Source organism: Engystomops pustulosus, chromosome 3, assembly GCF_040894005.1.
Source record: "Engystomops pustulosus chromosome 3, aEngPut4.maternal, whole genome shotgun sequence".
NCBI lineage: Eukaryota > Metazoa > Chordata > Amphibia > Anura > Leptodactylidae > Engystomops > Engystomops pustulosus.
Window position 1 is genome coordinate 133,810,060 of NC_092413.1, and position 25,082 is coordinate 133,835,141.

General features: G+C 39.6%; 1 protein-coding gene across 8 annotated transcripts in view; it reads right to left on the bottom strand.

The window, feature by feature from the left end:
* The window catches only part of ADGRB3 (adhesion G protein-coupled receptor B3), a 577,118-nt gene that overhangs the window by 104,490 nt on the left and 447,546 nt on the right, over positions 1–25,082 (bottom strand). For all 8 annotated transcript variants that reach the window (XM_072142190.1, XM_072142192.1, XM_072142193.1 and 5 more), the window contains 3 exons: positions 7,460–7,586; positions 6,614–6,717; positions 2,564–2,666 (listed from right to left, as the gene is read on the bottom strand). In XM_072142190.1, coding sequence (XP_071998291.1) covers positions 2,564–2,666; positions 6,614–6,717; positions 7,460–7,586 — 334 coding nt within the window. The remainder of the gene's footprint in view (positions 1–2,563; positions 2,667–6,613; positions 6,718–7,459; positions 7,587–25,082) is intronic.

The following is a 25,082-nucleotide window of genomic DNA, read 5'->3' on the forward strand; positions in this document are numbered from 1 at the left end:
CCACGGGGTGAAAAATGGTGATAATTACGAGAAAGTTGCCCTGCCCAAAATGGGGATAGGGAAAGAAATTAATAACATAACATAACATAACATAACAAAGAACAAAAAATCATAAAATAAATCATTTTTAAAAAATGATGTTAATGTGGTTAAAGGCCCTCTGGTTGTTCAGACCAAGTTATTTACATAGAGGATGAAAAAAGCAATAACCATACACCCTTTCTCTCACTTGTTTAGACCCAATTATGCTTATAGGGGTAAAAGAAGAAATGGGAAAACCACAAACCCGCTCACTGCAGGTAAAGGTGCTCTGGGTGTTCATCATATTTTTGTTGGTGATGAAGCCACTAGTGGTGCTGAATATGTTCTCTGACAGCACACTTGCTGCAGGGTAAGACAGCAGCTGCAAAGCATAAAGTGCAAGCACTGGCCACATGTCCAATTATTCCACACAGAAATTGAATGGGTAGGGCCCATACTTTGGTACCAGTAGTCATTTGCACAGATAATCTTCCACCATGTCAATCACAGTCTACCTCCTGATACCAAATGCCATATTTGATGGTGGTGGAGGATGAAGAGAATTCAACATGGCATTCCACATTGTGGCATTGCTTACTCTACCTCCCAAGATGGTGTTGGTGTTTCTGTTGACACATCTCCTCCTCATGCTGCCACTGACCTGTTAATGTTGGATGACTGTCTCAACCAATTGTTGTACTCCCTCATTGTTGCCTCAAAAACTAGTAGTGGAATTAAGGATGCTATGCTATCCTTTTAGAATGGATCCTGTAGGGTGGCTACACAGTAATCGGAACTGGGGGTTATCCAGGCAACTCTGGCATCATTGTGCAGGCACTGGAGCATATAGTGTCTCAGTTGAGCTAGGCAGCCCAGAGTCAAGGACAAGTTTTCTTCAGTGAGAGGTGTCCCTCTCTGAATCTCCCCAGCCGTGCTCCATTTACATCGGCAGGTAGGTCTGTGCAGTTGGCCCGGAACCTTTGCTCCACCAGGTTCAGTACTTGTGACAGCCAAGGGACATGGTTCAGAATGGCCCAGTCCATTGTCCTACCACTTTGGTGGTAGCTTAAGGTTTAGCAGCAGAAACCACTAATCTGTCTATAACTGGATCCCAGTCCACAAATCCCAAGCTTTGTTAAGTCCCTGCCCAAGTACCACAGGACTAATGGCAATGTAATTGGGCAGAGCACGCCTGATTTTGTCTCCAAATTGTTGGTGCAGGGCAGGGATGGCCTGCCAGGAAAAGTAATGTCTGTCTCCACCAACCTGAAAATGCTCTTATTTAGGACCGGAGATCATTCATGACATAACCCAAACTTCCTCTTTTTCACAATGATTTGGATGATCAAAATCTGAACAGACAGTGGGAGTCTCAGGGGTCTGCATACTTTTTTGGTGTCTCATTAACTGCAGCTCATGTTTACTTGGCAAGTGCAATGTCATACATGAGGTGCTTTTCTTATTTTCAAAAACCTGCAGTAGTGTTTGAGGATATAGGTGAAATAATAACAACATAACTACAATTTAGTAGTGTGACACAAATAGGTCTAAAGTGATTGACTTGTAAAATTGTGAAGTAACACTGACTCAAATAGGTCTAAGATTGGTATTTTAACACTGGATAATGCTGGAAACTGCAAACTATATTGCAACAGCTGTTTGCAACAGCACCTTTTGGATTTTGATGTTACTGCAAATTATAATAAGCACTGAAAAGAACAATTGTTGGTATTTGAGAAGTCCCTGCCTATCTGGCTAAACAGCAGCAACCTCTCCCTAGCTCTGTCTTCTGTGTGTAATGGCATCTGGACATGTGACCCTCCTCTTATACTGCAGAGTCATAAGTCCTGCCTGGCCAATCACAGCCATGCCCAAAAAGGAAATGCCCGCAGTCAATTAACCAGCTGGGCAGTTTTTCCCAAACATAATCCCAAAGCAGGAATAGCAAAGTCTGTTCTCCTTTAGGGATTGTGTATGTTGAACCCAACATATTCAGAACGGGTGCGAGCTTTGCAGTTTGGGTGCGCTCATCACTATCCATGATGAGAATTGTGTTAATTGTGCTAATTAAGCTAGAATTATGTTGCAATTAGCCAAGTAAATCTCCCCAAATATATTCTAGAAAGTCCAAGAAATTCACCAAATTGACAGTAGTATTGCAACCAATATATTGATCTCAAACCTACACTTCCCCACATACAAAATGGCCTAAAGATGGCTACCATTTATCAAACAAAAAGCTTCCAATCCTCACCCACCAACAAGCATAAATCATACTTTGCTAGTTACACAACTGTATTTATTGCTCACCATAACCACAGTATCGTTTTCAAGGGCAGAATATAAAAATATATTTTTGCCAGTTTCATACAGAATTGTGTTTGCTTGCTATACAAAGCTTGGTATAGTTACACAGTTGATAAAAGAGTTCTTTTACTAGTGTAATCCACATACATATGATAAATACAATGCCCAGCAACATGCAGACTTTTAATTGACATTTAACATTTCTATTTAACAAAATGTAAACTGGCTGTCTTACCTTATTTTGTACTTGTGTTTGGCCCACCAGAATAAGGATGTTAGATGAGATGATAGACAGACAGAAGTTTATCAAAATGATTGACCTCTCCGATTTGATGTATCTGTTTAAATAAAAACATCATCTATCAAATGCAACATCTTAGTTATTCAGTATAGAGAGTAATATAGGTGTGTTAACAAATGAAATGGCAATATTGTAGACCCCAATCCTGCAAGAAAATAGAGTATTTATAGAGATCTAATGTTAGTGGGTAACAAAATAGTAGCAACACTGACATAATATGTTTAGTAAAGGTCAAAGGTATTTGATTTGAGATGCCTAAATATGAGTAGCATGAGATGACCAGGCTGATAATACAATCATTGTCAGACCTCAATACTATATACACCCACTAGTGAGTATGTTATGAGGTGCTATCATGTCACAGTATTGCAGTAAAATTGGGATCATATACCAAATTTAATCTACGGTAATGTAGAAGACATTTGCAGAAGGGAATGGATGACTAGAATGGATTAGAGATGATCTATGCCTTGGTTATTAGATCTGATTCACTTCACAATGTTGGCTACTGACATTCACCCCAGAGCGTTAAGAAGGGGAATGGGCAAGGGAAAATTAAAAACAAAATTGTAAATAATTAACAACATTCAGTCTTGTTCAGATTGGAGCAATTCAATTTGAACCTGAACCAAATCTTTTGAAACATGTGATGAAGCTTCTATGAATCAAATTTTGGCTGATTCTTTGATCTCTAGTATGGATGGTAAACTATACTGATGAGGGCAGGAATGAAAAACATGGTTCGAAGCAGAATAAGCACTGCCACTGCCATGTGATTGTATGAGATTTCGTCACTTCCAACCAGCAGGGATCAGATTGGGTGGTTTATTTCCTCTGCTGTTAAACACATAATTTCCCTTGTCCATACATATCATTGCACCCTTTAATTCCATATCTTGGCAAATATTCTACAGAAAACAGACACTGATATGAGGTTTTTAGCATTCATACGGATCAATAAACATTTCCAAAACTGTAAAATAATAAATGATGCCCTATCTTTTGACTTCATACAGCAAATCTGGCAGCACTTATTGTATAGATAATGGCAAATAAAACATAAGTCAGCTTGGAGCAGCCATTTGATTTTAGCCCAAATAATCATACTACCTGTTTCACAGCATAATTGGATGTCATGTGGTTGGTCTTGCATAAGAAATCTGAATCCCATTGAAAAAATGGAAATGATACTAACCTAAATGCCAGTGTATACATAATTCTCATTAATTTCCTTGCCAGTGTCAACCCATTTGGTTTTTATTATTCAACATAACAAATAACAAACTCAGGTAGCAAAACTTAATACAATCTCTTACTCTTATTAAAATTCAATGATTTACCATTTTCCTAAATTTAGCCAAATTTTTGTCTTCTGTTTGCTTGGCTCCGACATGATTATTAGTGTAAAACATTATAAATGGCTATAGTAACATACATTCATTGAGTTGCATGATTTTAATAAGTTGATGTATGATTAAATGATAAAAAACTGTAAACATAAGATAACAATAATTTATAAAGAGGTAAAAGGGATTATATTATGGATATCTTATATTATGGATGTTAAGGAAACACGAAGACAACTCTTTCCATGTATCCTATCATTATGTATGGATGCAGTAGACAGTTGTCTTCATACTTTATGAGGCTACTTGTTTCATTCTATCTAAAACATTATTGGCATTACCATTTTCCCAACTCAGATATGCCTGGAGTCAGACAGTGATGAAAACATACTAACACCATTTACTATGTCTCCATTGATATTGCTGTTAACATCACAGCACCCATAAGGTCTTACCTATCCTTAGGTCCACCAAATTTCTTAGGCTGCATTCAGACAAACATATTCCCGCTCAGCTAGGCCGGGCAAGCATATGTCCGCCATGATGGAGAGGAGGAGGGGTGACCTCTCCCCTCTTCATAGAGACGCACAGGGTACAGGCCGTAACACGTACATGTCCTAATTTTTTACTGTGTATGGAGCAGTACGGGCCACATGTACATATGCCCCCATATGTTCGAGTAAATGCGGCCTTAGTCTGTGATAGCTGCACTTGCTTTATACTATTTCCTTGTTGGGTCTCTCAGAAAATGGTCTTCTAGTGCGTCCAAGACCTGCAGAAATCTTTCCTCTATAAGTGACTATTTTAGGAGAGGTGAATAAACTTATGAAGCCACCATCGAGAAGCAGAATGGAGATATGTTTACTATTCAAGTCCAATGTACTTCATAACCTTTTTTAATTTTTTAAGTAGTTGCCACTGTAATTCTTGAAATAAAGCATACAAATGTTTGTTAACGGAGAAAAAAATGATATTTTTGTACTATCTATATGCATAATTACTGGAATAGAAATATGGTTCTGCAACCACCATTAACCATTAGGCAAATTATAAAGTTCAAAGATTTTTAGGGTGTATCCACATACAGTGTAGATTCTTTGTATAACATTATGTCACTGTCCCATTTGGCCGGGGGCTAGCAGAAGTAAGTGCCTAAGAGCGCCACATGTGAATGAAGTACTGGCATGTGTGTTGGACCAGTGGTCTTTTCTCATCTATGGGATCTATATTATAATCTCTTACAGTCCCACTGAAGTGTCCACCAGTGCTCTATTCATGTGGAGCACTGTAGGGCATTTGCAGGTCCCTTGTGTCATGATCATTGAGGACCTGGGTGGTGTAACCCTTTACAGATCAGGTATTTATCCCTTTTACTGTTGATGGAGATAAAGGTACATAGTGGGAATTCCCCCTAAAACTCCTTATTATCTTTAGTCACAAGGCTCCAAGGGTTTTGTCTGTAAGACTGGGTATCTGAGAACCTAATCTAACGATGAAATGTAAGTATGGATTTGTATCATAGAATGTTATTTTTTGATCTTTTAGTCTCATTATTAACAATAATATTTTAACATAATGCAACTTTCTTACTTTTTAACAACACAATCTCACTCTCATGTATAGTTGAACTCAAACTTTGATTTATTTAGACCTGGCAGGCTCTCCCTGACAGAAGAAAGTGGACACATGGACGGTTATATACCACCATGGCTTGGCGATTGTCATCAGAATATCCAGACAAGGAGCATCTGATGGTTGTCTTCTCTACTGCCAAAGGGCAAATCTGGAGGACCAACCATTTAGGGTATTTGGATTCTTTGGTATTTGTTCAAACCAATATTGCCAACTGATGTGTGAAAGGAAACAATTGCTACAGAGATACACATTGGAGTAAATGGTAATTGGATTTAGGAGTTGTTAACTTCATGTCTGAAATTAGTGAAAGCTCTGGTAGTCAATGAGAGTATGTAGAAAAGGCCTAGTGGTCTGATGTAACAAATAAAAAAGTATGTTAACATATAGCAAATAAAAGGGTAAAGGACACCATTGCTTGCCTTTATGCTGCAATTGCTTCTAGATACCCACACTTGGCGATCTCCATCAGCTCCATAGAGATTAATGGAGCAGAACGGTCATGTGCGGCCATCTGCTCCATTAGTTTGACAGAGCGATGAGGGTTCCGACAGAGGTATGTGGAACCCTTCGTTTTCGTGATCTGTGGGGTTTTCAGCACTAAGACCCCGACTGATCAAAAAGTTAGGCCCTATCCCATGGATGGGGTCTAACTTTTGTTCGTGGGAAAACCCCTTTAAATACTATACTTAGTAAGAAGGCATATAGCAGAACAAAGTATAATGGACCAGTGGACCAGTTTATTTTTTTGGAAGTTTGAGGTCAATGTTTTGGACTACATCTTATAAAACATTGATGGAAGCTAGACAAAATATAATCATACAAAATTAAGCTTTTACAGTTGCTTTTCTAACTTTCACAGCTTTGGATACCACATATTACCTCCAAAGACCCAGAGACATCAATGAATAAAAAAAAATATAGAAAGAGATAAAGGGAGAAAAAAAGGAAGAAAGATAGAGTACAATGTCTCAATTTACACTGGTTTTATCAGCTAGATATGTACCTCCATAGTGCTGCGTAAACAACTGCAAGGGTGATCAAGGCCAAGCAGGAAAGACCACAGCCAATTATCAGGGTGACTGAAGGAGTACCTGAATATTCCATGATCTGTGAATTGTAAAAACATAAATGTTTATAGATATATAATTCTATATAAGGTTAGAGATCTATTTTCTTCTATTCATCAACCAAGTTAAGAAACAATACAAATAAATCTCAAAACCTCAGTCACAACAGTAAAACTTTTGGTAGATAAGTGAAAGTATTTGATGGGGATAAACTTTTTGTTATGGTGACCAGTCTCTATCAGTTTATCCTGCTGCAAACTTTACTGACAACCCAATGTAATCCTCCCAATCCCACAGTGGCCGCCTGATACAATCCTGATATGAGTCTTTTAGTGGACATCATAATAAAAGCATTCCATTATATTTCAGAAGCATTACAAATACACACATACCATCCACTTTACCTGCTTTTTATGTGTTGTTATACTGTAGCTACATCATATCTCCTGTAGAGAAGGTCAATAAGCCTTAGCCAATAACACAGTGAATATCTGCAATCTATTAAGCAATCTCCATTCCAATGGCTACTATACAGTATGCTGTGCCTATCCTCATTCACCATTGCTCTGTGCAAGAAAAAAAATCTGCCTATTGACCTGTATGTCTTGTTATATTGCAGATTAGAAATTAAGCCATCTCCCCTAGTATTTCTAGGTTTTCTATGAATTCCAGCCCATTGTACACATCTCCTGCATGTGAATGGGATCATACACTGACATGCATGCAGAAGCAGCCTTTACACGTCCCAGCTGATTCTTACAAGTCTTGCCTTTGTTACTTACTATTTCTCTAGGTTGCTGAGCCAAAATGGCGAAGGTAGAGAGACGATCACATAAGCATTTTGTATGGGATGCATCGGTGAGCACAGTTTTACATCCCTGGGTGGACCAGGTTCCCAGAGAGTCGTTCCTGTAGAGGGAGAGAAGAAGAAGAGATGAGAATATTATGGCTGATGGAGTGAGGCAGAGACTGGAGCCTAATGGGAGATAGATAGATAGGGGGTGCAGCGGTTACTTCCAGCACTGGGGGCTCTCTGCTGCCTCTGCTCAGCTGCTTGTCCTCCACCTCAGGCAGGCTGCGGCCAGGGAGCTGTCCACTGCTCTGGTGCTGATGGCTGCTTCAGCTGTGGCCAGCCCTCCTCCTCCTCCAGCAGCAGCCACCGCTGCACCAGCACTCATCTCATCTCATAGGAAAGAGCAGCGGCCGGGTGCAGCTCCAGATTCTTCCCAGGATTTTCTATAGAAATCCTCTCCGGTGATATTAATTAAGCAGCGTCTGTATGTGAGAGTTGCTGGAGAGGGGGAGGGCTGGATTTCACCCTGGAAACGGGCAGCGTCAGATTGCTCCACACTGCCTAGCCTGCGCCTTACCTCTGAAGGGAGAGAAGGAGGGAGGGGGCTGGAGGAAGGGGAGAACGATTTCAGTTGCAGAGGAAAATGGAGGGAGATGAAAAAAAAAATCTATCAAAGCTTTGAGAGAGAGAAGATAATATTACGCGTGGGGCAAAGGGTTAAATGGCATTTTGCTATGGAGATTCCTAGAGCTCCCCACCCCCTCACTGCTGGAAGAAGATCTCAAGGCCACAGTCATTGTTGTTAACTAGTTCATGGCAGCCATTAGCCATACAGCACAGCTCGCACAGATTATAACCAAGCCATTTACACTGCATCAAGATCTGTCTGCGCTGCACTGCACATGTAGCATCATAATAGACTCCTGCAATGTATCTCCATGCTGGAATACTGACACCATCCCATGGCGTCTAGGATGTCTTTCTAAAAATGCAGAACTCAACCCCCACCTCCTCTGCATCTCTGTGTGCAGATCATATATCAAAGCATTGCAGAGAAGTGGGCGCTCTGCCCCCTGGCGGTGAAGGGGTTAACCCCTAACAGTATTGTATTTCTCCACAGCTCACACTCCCAACACTCACTGAGAATAATGTCAATCACTTGGTTGCTTTTGAAGGGAAGATTATTTTAATTTTTTTTATTTTATATCTTTCTGCGGAAATACATAATACATGTCGGCACTCAGTCTTTATCAAACACTGTGATGTAAAAGGAGGCAAAACTGAGTATGATATACAGTAATCACCATGGCATCTATTATATACAAACTGGCATATTGTATACACAAAATACACAAGGAGGCAAATATTTGGCAATAATGCTTCCCGGTATGAAGGCAGAGGGGGGGGGGGGGCATGAGCTGAGGCGTAATGAGACCACAGGATACACTGTAATATGGCAACTACATGACCAGAAAGATGCACTATAAAAGATGCAATGCTGGCACTCCATGCAAGTGTAACTAAACACTCTGCACCAATGTAAATTAGTATCGTATAATAATATACCATAAATATATTTATATTGTCCCCTTATACTTTCTGCTAGCTTTAGCTAAGATTGTAGCCCTCTGAGGCCAAGCAAAACTTACCATGTAACCCTGGTTAGGAGTTATAGAGTTAAGTCACTGGCCGGACTGATGAGGAAGGGGGGTGAGCTGGATATGTTGATAGGACTGAGAACATAAAGTGTGTGGCTAGCAGATTCTAGAGGGAGACTGCAATTAACCCCATGTGTGCTGGATTGCACTCATGAATGACCCACCGGATAGCATGATCTGTATAAAAGCATATTAGTAGATATTCCCTTATAAATATAAGAAAATCTCTCTAACAGTCATGTGAGTAAATATGTATATGTAAAATGTAGATTTAGTAAGGTACATAGGTATGAATGTGATTATATGTGAGTGTTCTGGATAACAGTGACAGAGGAACTATGCAGATATATAAAAGGAGAAAAAGGGACTGAGGAATTAACAATCAGTAATAACTTGGTAATCAAAGTAAAACATACATTAAGGTATAATCAGTCACAAAATAGTAGATTACAATTATAGGGAGAAATGATCAGATGGAACTAAGGAGGTCGTAGTCCCTGTTGAGGCAAACTTTGTAGTGTATGAAACCAACAGAATTCCGTAATTATGAATTTAACTCTATTTCTTCTATATTGTGGTCATCGTGTATATTCCAGTACCTGAAAGCGCATTTGTGTATCCTGGTGTAGCCTTTCATTAAAATGATAGGGGAGGGGCAGCAAGAGGCTTTTGGTTTGTAGTTTCGCCCACATAAATTAGGCTACAAGACCATTTAAACGTGTAAGTAGATGAAGTTTGTGTTGCAGGTGAAGTAGTCACAGATAGAATAATCCTTTCCTGTTTGTGGGTGATATTGTTTATCTCACTTTTGCACATTAGAGCATTGGGCACATCTTAGTATGGGAATGTGCCCTTTCGTTGAGTTTGCAGGAAAGTCTGTCTGGATAATTTCTTGAAGGATCCAATGTCTGCCTGTATCAGCTTGTCCCTAAGATTTTTGGGATATCAAGTACAGGGCATTACAGGGTTCTAAGATTCCAGGATTCTAGTTAGAATGTGCCAAATGTTTCTAATGATATTAAGTACCCTACTAGTAGTAGGATGGTAAGTCTATTCAAAAGTAAGTTTTTTCCTCTTGGGGCTAACTCTAGTCTGAATGTTAAGTTGTAAACACTTTTGGATGACCTTGTTGGGGTATCCCCATGCCTTAAAACATTGGGACATCTCTTTAATGCTGACTTCTCATGTCTAGTGGTTACTCACTAGGCAGTTGATGCAGGTAAATTGTGAGCTGGGGAATGGTCTGTTTGGTGGAGGTGGATGGCAGCGTGTATAATACAGAGGGTTGTATCTATCTGTTTGCTTTATACAAAGGTCCATGCTAAGTCTGCAATTACCATCTAGACTAATTAGTGGGTCCAAGAAACTGATGGCAGAGGTGTCATGATGGATTGGGAATTGAGTTCTGTATGGGTTGTGTTGAGTACTTATGGATTTCAAGAAGGGTAGATAGTGGGCCCCCATATGCAGAATATATAATCTATGAACCTCCTCCAGATCTTGGCATGTTGCTGGAATAGTAGATGGGGTTATACTTGTTCATCTTCAAAGTTTGCATTTAACAATAAGCATAAGGGGGGTCATATTAGAACCCATAGTGTTCCCTAGCTAATGTATATAGTACTAGTCCATGAAAAAGAAGTACATTTTCTCCAGAACCAAGTGTAATAAGTCAATACAGCTCAATGGTGGGGGATCAAGACCAACTTTGGGAAGCATGAGGGAGACTGTTCTGTGGATATGAGCTGCAACATAGTCAGCTTGGTCCATCAGGACTAAGGCTCCACCCTGAGGGTGTGTTCACATGTGATGCTTTGGATGCATTTTTAAACGCATCCAAAATGCAAGTAAGAGAAACTTATGTATATGTATTTCCACTAAAACACATATGTTTTAGGCAGAGCACCACATGTTTTGCATTACATACAAGCTTCTTCCACTTGCTTTTTAGATTAAAAATACTCAGAAAAACGCATTCAAAATGCCACATGTGAAGTCACCCTTAATGTAATGTTAACATGTTTGTTAACATATTGTAAAGCTATGTTAAAATATCATTTTGTAAATGCAAATATTACCAACAATGTCATTCAACAAATCTCCTCTTCTCAGATGTTGTATTTCATTTTGTCGGCTGGTTGGTGACCTGGGAGGATATTTATTTTCTAGTAGTTTTAGGGATTTTTTGTAAGGTTTTGGGTTTGCCTGATTTATCTTACTGGTTGATAAATCAGGCATGTGAGTCTGTTGCTATTTTAAGATTTTTGTCTGAAAAGTCACTCAAAAGTCTCAAATGTTAAGGCAACCCCTTGTCTATGCCTGCTCTGGACTGGAGGTTATTGAAACTTTTCATAGCAATTGCATCAAAATCCGTGACTTTTTCAGATGTCCACATCTGGATATTTATAATAAATAAAGTGCTGCAGTGTAAAACTACGTCTTGAACTATGTTGGCAAACTTTGCAAAACAGTTTTAATGACCCCTATATTTTAATTATCTGTTAGGGCTTTGAGGGCCTGTCTGTCAGTTCTGCTCAGATTGGTATAGGTTTTTAAAGGAAACCTACAATCTTGGATGTACCTATTAAGGTAGATCTGGTGGCAGGTTCCTCTAATAAATGCCATCGCAGCCCTTTTTAGGGCTAATCTTTCACTGCCCGTTAAGTTTGTAAATGTTTAATTGCCATAATATGCAAATTGGTGAAAGAGTAGCCTATTTCAACCCTCCCACCCAGAGATCTTCAGCACACAGCTCCTGGTAACTGCGGACACTCGTTCCCCGCTTTCTATAGAGTACTCTGCATAGAGTATGCAGAGTACCTCTGGCTTAAGAACCCAGCATGCGCAGCCATCAGCTCAAGTGCAGACAAGTAGCTGGTAGCTGCGTGCAGAAGATATAGTAGGAGGATTGAAAGAGGCTACTGGGGTGTGGAGTAGCCGCGTTGTGTAGCCTCAGCTCTGGCTACTTCACACCCCAGTAGCCTCTTTCACTAATTTGAATATTAGGGCAATAAAATATTTCAAAACTTATTGGGCAGTGAATGATTATCCCTTAAAAAGGCTGAAATGGCATTTATTAGAGGAACCTGTCACTGGATCTTCATTAATAGGTAGATCCATTATGGTAGGTTTGCTTTAACATAGGCCTCTACACCTGGTGATTTTCTGAAGTTTGACCTTGCAGACATTGGATCATCCAGTAAAATGCCCAGACAGACTTTCTTGCAAACTCAGCGAAATGGCGCATTCCCATGCCTCAGATGTGCAAAAATACTTTAGCATAATAAAGGGAGATAAACAAACGGGAAATGATTCTTTTATCTGTTACTATGTCATCTGCAATATGAAGTTTGTGGTTTACACGATTAAATGACTGTGTGACCCAATTTATGTAGGCAAAACTACTCAAACAGTGGTAACCCAAATTGGACTGCACAAATCCTCTATACAAACTATGAAACATCTTGTTGCCCCTCTCCAATGATTTTAATAAAGCAAGATATGGGATTTCACAAATGTGTTTTCACATATTAGAACATATACCCTAACCATGATGTGGATGTAATAAAGTAAAATTACTCAGAATCAAGGAATCCTACTGGATCTCTACACTACAAAATTTGCAACCACATGGCCTCAGCAAAGACTACATGGCCTCAACCCCCTTAGTTTCAACTGATCATTTCTCCCCATAATTGTCCCTTTTTCTCCTTTTCACCAGAACAGTGTTACACCATGAACAGAGCCACTAGTAATTTTTGCTATGTCATTTTCTTTACATCTATGCCTCATTCCATATCTGCATAAGTCCTTAGTCACTATTTTCCAGAATACTCACATATAAACACATCCATACCTAAATACTTTACTAAAGCTAAATTTAACATATATATATATATATATATATATATATATATATATATATATATATTTACACTCAATACACAAAACAGGACTGTTAGAAATGTACTTGTATTTATTAGGGAACACAATAATATGCTCTCATACAAGTCTTTATTCTGGTGAGTCATTCATGAGTGAAATCCAGCACACATGGGGTTAACGGTAGCCACCCTCTAGGACAATGGTGGCGAACCTATGGCACGGGTGCCAGAGGTGGCACTCGGAGCCATTTCTGTAGGCACTCAGGTTGTCACCCCAGGACAGAGTTCACCAGGCAGGAACAAATCCACCAAATCTTCCTGCAGTCCCAGAGAACTTAAGAGTTGCTGCTCTCAGCTCTCTGTGCTACTCCCGTGAATAAATAAATAAACCTCATCTTCTAGGGTGCTCCTGGACCACTGCACCGCTGTTGAGAGGAGCCGTGCCCCTGTAAACAAGGAGGGGCAGGCACGCTCAGCTCTGAAAACTTCTGGCCACCAGGAGCCCACAGGTCTCCTGTCCCAGCACCTGATACAGAGCTGATATGAATGGTGGTGGAGGTAAGTACAGGTTTCTTTATTTTTAACAGCTCTGCCCAGCCCCCCTCCGTAGTTTTTAATAAAGACTAAGATCCCCTTTTAATCTATCACTCCTAAGCAAGGGCTATATGGTAAGTTTTGCTTGAGCTCAGAGGGCTACAATCTCAGATCATGTCCCATTCCCCTTGCATGTTTCTGAAGCTAGCAGAGTGACTTAGGAGACAATGAAGAGTGTGCATTACTATACGAAACTGATTTAGTAAATTGGTACAGATTGTCTCTGGACAATACCTGATTTCACTCACATTGGGTGCCAGCATTGCATTTGACACATCTTTTATAGTGCATCTTTCTGGTTATGTACTTAACACTGCTATATTACAGCTGTGGTCACCTGTCAGCTCATGTCTGCAACTCTATACCTGGAAACATTATTGCCACATTTTGACCTCTTAATTTAGTTGGTATATTGTATGTGGCAGTTTGTATATAATAGATGTCATGGTGATTCTATTTTATTGATTGTCAAGTTTATTTCCTTTTGTGTTAAAGACTGAGTGGCGTCTGTTGAAAAGATGCATGTGTTTTGTATTGTGGCAGAAAGATATACAATAAAAATAATCACTTCAAAGACAAAGGAGTGTCTGGCATTATTCTAAGTCAGTGATGGCAAACCTTTTTGAGACCGAGTGCCCAAACTACAACTAAATCCATTTATTTAAATAGAAAGTGCCAACATGGCAATTTAAGTAGTAACATGTTACTACCTGTTTTGTCACTGTTTTTCATTGTAATGGCGTCCTGAGGACACCAATACAGTTGAAAGAAAGAGGAGAAATTGAGATCATTGTAGCTTCCTTCCAGGGTACCCTGAAGCGGAAGAATTGCGGGGCCCAGAGCAGGAGCTCCAATAATGACACAGACTTGTCTGGACCTCCTTGCCCCTCCTGTAGTCCCAGGCAGCTAAAGATTTGTAGCTTTAAAATAGTACTGATCACAGCACATCCTGTGTGGCCAGGGACTGCAGGAGGAGGTTTTGAGTCCTCTCTGGAAACAGTGCTGGGGTGATGGCCTGGGTGCCCACAGAGAGAGCTCCGAGTGCCACCTCTGGCACCCGTGCCATAGGTTCGCCACCACTGTTCTAGATGATTATATGAGGTATGGTAGGATCCCTTCTCAGAGCACCCACTTGAGACAGGGAGTACGATGTTTTGCTAAGATGTTTTGTATACAAATGTTTACTCTCATCAAATCTCTTTCAAGGAATCAATAGGAAGCAAAGATTTATTAAAAAAGAAAAGCCTAAAATTGTTGCCTTGTTCTAATAGCACTGAGGATATTTTCTAATTTCTAGCTTCAGTATAGTACAGACAGGCACTTTTAGGCCAACTACCATATATACTCGTGTGTAAGCCCAGTTTTTCAGCACAAAAAATGTGCTGAAAAACGTCGCCTCGGCTCATACGCAAGTCTATTAAAAAAAACTTATATACTCACCCTCTGGCATCCCGGTGCTCCACGCGGCTACCCGATGTTGGCTCGGCTCGACTTCTTTCTTCCACGCGGCTCCTTTTCTTTCTTCTGTCTTGTTTAACTGCTGGCATGGAAGCAGCCATGTTATCTTCTGGCCAACCGGTGCATACTATGACATCAGCAGCGTCCACATCATAGTATGCGCCTGCTAGAAGAAAACATGGCCACGTCCATGCCGGCAGTGAAAGAAGAAAGAAGAGGAGCCGAGCCAACATTGGGGACATCGGGAAGCATGGGAGGGTGAGTATATAAGTTTCTTTTTTTTAAGTGCTGGGAGGGGGCAGGCTGTATACTACTAGGGGCTGGCTGTATACTTCATGGGAGAAGGCTGGCTGTATACTACATGGGGCTGGCTGTATACTACTAGGGGCTGGCAGGCTGTATACTACTGGGGACTGGCTGTATACTACAAGGGGCTGGCTGGATGTATACTACTAGGGGCGGGCTGGCTGTATACTACTGGGGGCTGGCTGTATACTACTGGGGGCTCTCTAGCTGTATACTACTAGGGGCAGGCTGGCTTTATACTACTAGGGCCTGGCTGGCTGTATACTACATGGGGGCTGGCTGGCTGTATACTACTAGGCGGTGGCTGTAAACTACTGGGGGCTGGCTGTATACTACATTGGGCTGGCTGTATATTACATGGGGGCAGGCTGGTTATATATTACTGGGAGCTGACTGGCTATATACTACTGGGGGCTTGCTGGCTATATACTTGGGGGGGGGGCTGTGACCGATGCATTTCCCACCCTCGGCTTATACTCGAGTCAATAGTTTTTCCCAGTTTTTGGTGGTAAAATTAGGGGTCTCGGCTTATGCTCGGGTCGGCTTATACTCGAGTATATACGGTATGTAAACATATGGATAGGAAAAATATGGTGCAAACCATTAAATCCAGGCCATGGTCATACAATGGTGAAATACATACTTCTAGGAATAAAGAGATTTCTGGAGTAATGTGCTATAAACACAGTGCTACATATGTTGTATCAGAGTAAGTATTGCTATAGGCTCATTCAGACAGCTATTTAGGGTGTGTTACCTGGTTGCATAATTTGTAAATAAAAATATTCTACTATGTTATGATTAGAAATATCTGTGTTGAGTTATGGTGGTTACACTCCAATTCATATAATCCTGTGTCCCCCATAATAGTAACAGAGAAAATGTCAGCACATGGCACATGGCGAAACAAAGACATTTTTTTATACAGAAGGTTTTTAATTTTTTTAATGTATTAAACACAATATTGATATCCCTGTCATAGTACAAACCCTTAGAATAAAGGAGACAAATAATCTCTCACCGTGTGAGTCAGTCTGCCTCCTGGAACTACATGTTGTCCCATGCTCACTCTCCCTCCCAAGTTGGTGCTGGTATTCCTGTTGTGTTGGTGACTTTCTCCATGTCCTTCTCATGCTGAAACTGAGCTCTCAATGGAGTATGTAGTGGCTCATGTGGTCCAGGCTGCCCAGAGGCAAGGACAAGATGTCCTTACTGGTAGGTGTCTCCTCCTCTGCCTCTCCACAGCCATGCTCCATTGATGGCCGTGTGCTGCTCTGTTTGCCACGTGTGGACTAGCCTGACATCTCTTTTTCCTCCTAAGTCACCATTGCATCCTCCATCATGGCCTGAAGAGCTTTATCAAGTAGGTGAAAGATGTTGATGGTAATGCTGATGATGGCATATTCCACTGACTATATTACTGCCATATTGGAATCAGTGCAACACTGAACAAATGTCCCTCAGGGTGGTCCAGTCATTGGTAAAGTGCTGTTAGTCACTACTTTCACTTATCTGTATCTTTCACTTATCTGGGTGTTCTGGAGCTGGCAATAAACAATACACACTCTATCCAGCTTATGCAAAGTTAGTACATCCCATATGAGGTAGTGGGCGGACATGCCAAAGTTCCAGGAGCAGCAGCAGGTTATAAATGCCAATAATGCCACACACTTTAAGCAGAAGCTCCAGCAGCTCTGTATAGTTGGCTGTATAGTTCCAGGCATTGTCACACCCCACCTTGCTTAGCTTGAGATACAGCTGCAGCAACCACTCATCTGTCTGCTCCTGGATCACAGTCCACAGCTTGTGGTCAGTGTGTGGTCTTTTGTCCAGACAGATGAGTTTCAGCACGGCCTGCTGATGTTTGCCCATGTCTATGCTAAAAGTGGTTGTGCAGTCGCTGCACTGACTATGGTGTAGAAGGAGGCAACTGGAGGCAAGATGTGAGATCCTGAAATCCGTAAATCCTGAGTTGGAGCAGAATGTTCGCCAAAGCACTTCCAGCCGCTACTAATTAACTCAGTGGACAGTTAAGGAGATGTTATGTCCTTGCCCATGTTTAATCAGTTGTCAGTTGGGAGTTGCACCTTGGGACTAATGGGATTGTGCATGCACATCTGATTGAATAGCTGTTCAGCTCAGCTTGGTGTGTTTACCGCACCTGGAGTCCAAATGGTTTGTGATATTTGGTGGTTTTGGGTTCGCTTATCGCTAGGTCAAAACTTTAAGTGCACCATACCAAATCTATAAATGAGCCGTCTTTGCAAAGACACCCTTTGAAACAACCCATGATGTATCCCCAGGTAACTTGTTGGAGGGAAGGTTAGGGGTCCAATCACCACCAATATCATATGCAGGTCTTTTTTCAGATGTGTACAATAAATGTTTGCATTGCTTACTTTTAGTTTTTGCAGGTAAATACCCTATAATAAAATTAAAAAAAAGTCTGTAAAAAATACCTTTATATTTAGAATCCAACCTATTGTGTATTCATTCCAGGTGATGGACAGAGAGTATTAAGGGTATATGGTACAGTAGGTCAAAGAATGTAAATCCTGTTTTGAGCACATGAAAGAAAAATGAGGTGTTGTAGATCTGTGTTTGATGATTAAAGTGAGAGTCTGCAATCTCAGGGGAGGCTTTATCCTATGGATGTTCAATAACTAGGAACTAGAAAAGTGAAAAAGAAGTATCTGTGAATAGGATAGACAGAAATAGAAATAATATGTCAAATCTAAGCCAGAAATGTTCCACCACTAAGCAAGAAAAGCTTTAAAGGATGCCATATGAAAAAGTACCATTCTGATAGAGCTTTATATATCTATTGAGTGGGATAAAAAACACAGGAAAGTGGGCTGCAACCTTCCAGACCCCCACTGATTCTAAAATGAGTCAAGTTAAACCTTGTTTGCCAGGGTAACACCAGCCTTAGGTGTTAATACAGCTATACAAAAATTGATTTGGATCCTTTCCTGTTCCCTCCTGGTTGCCATTTTAGAGCAAATCATGTTTCTATATTTATTTAAAATAGCTTTTCAGTGCACCATTGGAGCCCTCTTCTTGTGTACTGAGAGGCTAATTTTCATAAAGATAAAAACAAATAATTTTTTGCTAAAATGATAAAAGTGTTGGGAATGAGAAAATAAATGAATAGGAACTATATATGATATTGATTTTGCTTGTCAGGTGATGTGGGAGTTGGAAAACTCTTTTTAGATACTGATTAATTTCACCAATATATACTGATAAGGTGTTGCAATAAGATAGTAGCCATGGTAACTAATCAAGGGACTACACATTTTGACCTTGCTACATGGTATCTTATCACAAAATACAATAAAAGCCATACAAATGCCATTTAAATAGTTATTGAAAAGAGTTAACACTATGATCCATGATATTGTTAATAAGTTGAGCCACGTTTTGCGTTAACGCTCACGATTGGTGCTGACCCAATCACAGTCATTAACTTCTCAAATGCATCAAGACACTGGCGGCCGCCATTATGGGGTGAATCGTCACTGTCCAATGACGTCATCGGTGGCGATGGCCTTCTTCTAAATGGTGGAGCACAGCAGTGCAGGTAGTGCAAGTTGAATTTGTGTGTAAGTCGAAACAGGTATATTTTGTAAGTGTAACTCCAGACAAAGTATCATTTTCATGCATGTGACAATAGGTTGTCATTGGAACATGGATTATCAATAAATCACACAACCCATAAATCTTATGTTGACCTTTGCACTCCGGGGTCAAGTTTAGTAAATTACCAGAACCCAGAGAGCATTACCACAGTGGGCAGAGAGGTCCATTTGTATTTAGGGATTGTATGTAAGTCAGGGACTGCCTGTATTTGAACACTTAACTGTGTGATTCTTGAAAAGCTGTGTATTTTATTGACGTAACAGAATGTTCAGAAATTTATTTAAATAAAATTCTACTAGCACCGTCAACATTATGAACTGTAAAATAGCAACTGCATAGATTATGGGAAAACCACACAGAATCTGAACAAATAAAAGTACCCTGTGATTAAAAAATATGTGGAACAAATAACATCTCTATAACTAATCTAATAGCAATGCTAAATTATTTAGTTGATTTGTGGTGTTCACAACATCAGCAAAATGTTGGCTTTCAAATGTTAACCATCTGCTATAATATATAAATCAGTGACATGCAGAACGGCTAGGCATGTGAAGAGTGTAAAAAATCCCATCTTACAAAGTCCAATTTTCCTTTGATGAAATTATTGACTGAATAAATCCATGTAAGAGACATTAGGAGAAGCCAAGTGGAATGCTTTTTTCACGTCCATTCCTTGGAGGGTTACCGCTACATAAAATATAGGTCCTTCTGCTGGTGAATGTAACATGCTGTTAGAGGAGGCATTCAAATCTCCCCTGTGACAACTCTGCTAAGAGTCAATCATTCTTGTCTTAGGCAATTGCAGTCTAGTGACATGGTCCTTAATGTGTCAAGGATTCTGTCGTACAAAACATTTCCATTAATCAGATATGAGTCAAGGGAAGTTTCTTGGAATCTGCCTGTGCTCATCATTTACAAACAGACAATAGTGCATATATTATATGGTGTACATTGAAAAACAAAAATAGTTTTTTAAGCTTATAGAATATACATCATTTTATTTTTTAGGGAATCCGGCACCAGTATCTAAACTGCCTTTCTGATATATGTACTAATAGGCTGAAGCCATCTTAGTGTCATTGCTAAGCTTCTTTTCCCTAAGCTAAGCTTCTCTTTATAGTACTTCAGTATATTACATCTGTAAAACCCTGCCAATAATATGTTGAATGACAAATTTTCAGAAATAGGAATAGATTATTCTTAATCTATTAAATGACATGAAATATGTATGATGTTTAACAACTGAATTGGCTTTGTTTACATGTCAAAGAGAACGCCACCAATGCAATCAACAGAATTGGTATTGCAGAAATAAGCTGCGGTGACTCTCATTGATTTCATCTAAAATTCCCTGCTAATTAATGACTCTGCTTAAACAGTAACATGATACCCTCCGCAGGACATGTAATAGAACAGTAATTACTGACAACCTTCTCATCCATACCGCTACATGAAAATACCGGACATACGTTAACAATACACTAGATTATAGAGTGGCACAGTAGAAGTCATTATTACTTGTCATAGAATTAGGCACATAGAAGAAGTCATGCAGATGGCAATGGTAAATGTTAAACAAACTACTAATGTGTATGATTCAGTGTAATGTGTAATGTGCATGAAGTGGTAGTACTGTGCAATATGCAATGTGAAAGTCACATGAAATAAGAAACATAGGGCTTCTACACCAAAACAATAGTAGGCATAAAAGAAACAATATGGAATTAGAAAACATAAGTAGAAATGTAGAGAGAATTCCAAGTGAGTGTCCAATATCCAGTATTCTATGGAGCTTGCTACAGTTTTTAAAGTGATCTGTGCAGACTGCTATATTTTCATGACGATTATTACCACTTTCTTTCCTTCTGCAAGGTTACATAGTGTAGCTTATATGGTTGAGTAAAGACACATGTCCATCACATTTAACCAAAGAAGGGACTTGTTTGTCATGGTTGAGAAATCTGTCTCATCTTGGGTGAGACTTTTTTTGTCACAGTTGTCTCAAAAATGTAGTAGAAGAAACAAAAGTGGTGATTCCCCTATAGCCTTCTTGACATCCATTGCTACTTTATTCAGTGTCTAGATTATAAAGTTCCCAATATAATTTTGTGCGTGAGACTTTAAAAAATGAAAGCATGTCTTTTTCTTAGTTTTTTTTACATTAGGTGCAGCCATTTAGTTTAGCTACATAATTAAGCTTCACATACTGACACTAAATGTTAAATTTAAATTAAAAAAGACAGTGGGTTGCAGACCCAGACTGTTTTCACTTAAAGCAATAGATGACAAACTTTTTAAAGACTGTGGGGGACATGTATCATTATTTCTGCTAGTCAAATTGTCTCTTTTTTGTGACTTTTGTCATATTTGCGACTCCTTTGCAACTTTTCACCTGTCGTTTTTAAAGTACGCCTTGGTCTGCACCTTGTGCAGTGTGCCTTATGTATCTTAGTTTCCCAGATGTTCAGTGCAACTTTTCACTTATGTATCACTTTTTTTGCTTATTTTTGTGACTTTTTAGGCGCAAATCTGCACCTGGTCCAGGGCAGTTGCAAAGGAAGGGTTTTTTTCATGGAAGCAATTTTAACATGTAAATTGGAATTATTTCACATGCTTTAAATGTTTAACATTTTGCACAGTAACCTCTTTTGTCAAAATGTTAAAATGTTTGCATTTTCTTTTTTTATTGGTTACTTCTAAGGGTGAGGTCACACGTAGTGGTTTAATTGCATTTTGATGCATTTTGAAACTAATTACAAAAGCTGGGGAGAGGTGATTTGCCTTATTTCCTTACTGTTAACATTTGAGTTTACAAAACGCAACATAAACGCAGTGTTAATGCATGCATTAACATTGCGTTTACTATGCGTTTTGTAAATTCAAATGTTTAAAGTAATAAAATAAGGCAAATCACCTCTCCCCAGCTGTTGTAATTAGTTTCAAAATGCCTTAAAAATGAAACATGTTAAATCCCAAATTAACAGCAGTGTCCACTCCTGTATATAACCCCCTCACGTGGCTTGTGTCCTCTCCTGTATACAAGCTCCTCACGTGGCTTATGTCCATGTGGTTTTGAGACATTTGCAACAAAAAGTCTCAAAAAGAAGCAAATTTGCGCCTGCCAGAATAGGAAAAACTGAACATGTATCACAAGTAAAAAGACAAAATCATACATAAGGTGCAAAAACTAGCCGCCAAAAGTCTCTAAAATTCACCTCAGAGAGACAAAACTATGTGGCCCTGTGTTCCTACAACTACAACCAAAACCTACTTATATATGTTCTAACTTTTTCTGCCCCATGTGTAACAACTTTCAATTGTATCAGCATCCTGAGGACACCAATACAGGAGAAAGAAGGAGGATAAAATTGCATTATCATTGTAGCTTCCCTCCAGGGTCTCCTGAACAGCAAGAATCAGGTAGCCAAGAGCATGAACTCATGATAATACAGCTCTGTCCACACCTATTCTAGTCCCAGGGAGCCAAGGATGTGTCATTTTAAAATTGCACTGAAAATGAGCTCCTTCAGGCTGCAGGAGGAGGTCTTAAGTTCTGTCCAGCACATTTGGTACAGCAGTGATGGCCTAGGTGCCAACAGAGAGGGCTTCAAGTGCCACTGAAGGCACCCGTGCCTTAGGTGCGCCACCATTTTCTTAGGGCTTATCCCAAGGGCCTTGAAGAGAACCAAATGGTTTTTGCTCTGCAAACCCTGTATGTGCATTAATACTTCATTGCAACAGGATCACAAAGCATCTTCCTCTTAAAGAAGTCCAGGCACTGGTTGACTAGTAGACTGTGAGGACATGCTGACGTGGAGGTCAGTGGCAGAGACTTATGTACAGATCGGATGTCCGGGAAGAAAGATATAGACGTTTAGTGGTTGGCACTAACTCTGTTACCCCTATGAAGATAATTCTAAAAAAAATAACAAATAAAACTATCAGAACACTGTTTTTATAAATCTTTTCAAGTTTCTGTAAGATTTAAAAAAAATTATGTATCAAAGTGATTGTTGATATATCATTTCGTCCTTCATGTCTTTGTTGTAAATTAGACCTTTTCTTAAATTCCGCAGAGCTAATTAAGCCATAATTTCAGTCTTCTAATGCTAAGCAGGGTCAGATCAGTATCATTAATATTTTGATGATGTCTTAATGTCCCGTTGCATCACATAAGGGCATACTTGACCTTGTATGAAATTGTTTTACTCTATAATGTATGTGTTTTTTTTGTTTAGATACCAAATAACACAGCTTCAGGGAGTTAAAGAAAATATACACCTAAAAATCCTGAATACACCAATTGCTTTGACTGATTAACTAAAATTCATTAAAACCCCCCCTAGTAAACATTAGTGCTTTTTATAACCCACACATATGGTGTCAAGAGAATGTAAGACCATACAAAGTTAATTAAAAGGAAGTTGCTACATTGTGAAAGACATAAGGGGAAATTTATCCTTTCTCTTTCTAGTTTTTCTTAGTCTAATTTGTCAATTGTGTTTGGTAGTTTTGCCATAAAAGGTCACAAAGTTGGTTGTTCAGTTTCTTTCAGCCAGGTCTGCCAGCTAAGACTATGTGAGCTTTTGCACAATTTTTGCAACTTTGAAATAAATCACAGTCAATGTGACTATAACATGCAGCAAAACCTTTGAAAAGTTGCAAAAAAATTCACAAAATTGCCAATGCTCAAGAATGTGCAAACTATTTCTTCTTACATACTAGGCATAAAAATATGATAGATCTACCCCAATACGTTTCTAAATACATTTTATAAAAGAAATGCAATATGCCTCAAATATTTCAATAGTGACAGCAATTATATGACACACCCTGGACATGGTCAGACCTATGCAATTTTCTTCTCAGATTAAAGCTATTATTCACAGAAAATGTATCTATTGATATAGCTTTCACAGTGGTTGGATTTCTCACATCTGTAGAATCAACTGAAAATCAAAGTACAATATGCATGTGGTTTCTCTGTTGAGACTTTCAAGCACTTTTACCTTAAAGGGAACCTGTCACCAGGAGACCCACAGAGCATAGTACATACACTGCCAGTGTTTTTGTATTAAAAAAATTTTTTTGCTGAAAAAAAGATATGTTATATTCTACCTTTCATTAGCATCTGCTGTGTGACTAGGCAGTTGCCAAATGGGAGGGTCTGGAAAGGAGCAGTTTCCCCCCCCCCCCACCCTTGGGGAACAGCTTCTCCATGTGACCTTTTCAAATATATGAAAGCACCCATCACTGGGCTTAGCGACGCCCCCTGCTCCTCCACAGCCAATCCTGAGTGAGGGGAGTTATTCATATATTTGAAAAGGTCACATGTTTCCCAAGGGTGGGGGGGGGACTGCTCCTTTCCAGCCCCTCCCAAAAGGCAACTGCCTAGTCACACAGCAGATGCTAATGAAAGGTACAATATAACATATCTTCTTTTCTGTAAAACCTATTTTTTATACAAAAACACTTTGGCAGTGTATGTACTATGCTCTGTGGGGAATGGGGGAGTGCTAAAAATGGCTCTCCGGGTGACAGGTTCCCTTTAAAGCATAACTGTAAAGTTACAGACAAAAAATAGATTGGGCCCAGCTGGTGAGAGTCTATGACAACAATTTAAATGATACAACCTGGAATATCTATCATTCCTTCTATAAAATCATATTCAGCTATTCCTGAAGCGAGCAGTACTTCCTGGTTGTGGCATCAGCTAAGGGCACTGAGGCCACAGCACTGAGGGCATTCATATGAATCAGGACGGCATGTTTATAATTGGCCGACCTGAAGTATGTGATGAGTTATATGCTTGTCACATTACTCAAGGTCTTTTGCAAGACCACTAAAATGTTTCCCATGAATCAGGACAGAATGTTTGTAATCGGATGACATGAAGCATGTGGTGAGTCACATGCTAGTGACATCAGCCAAGGTCCTATTTTCTTGCACTCCTCTTCTACTGCCCACCCTAACAAGCCTCCTAATTTCTCCAGCTGTAATTAACGTTTTCTAAGGTGTCCAGAATGCATGACACATGGAGAGATTCTTGGTTGCTATTTCTCTGGCT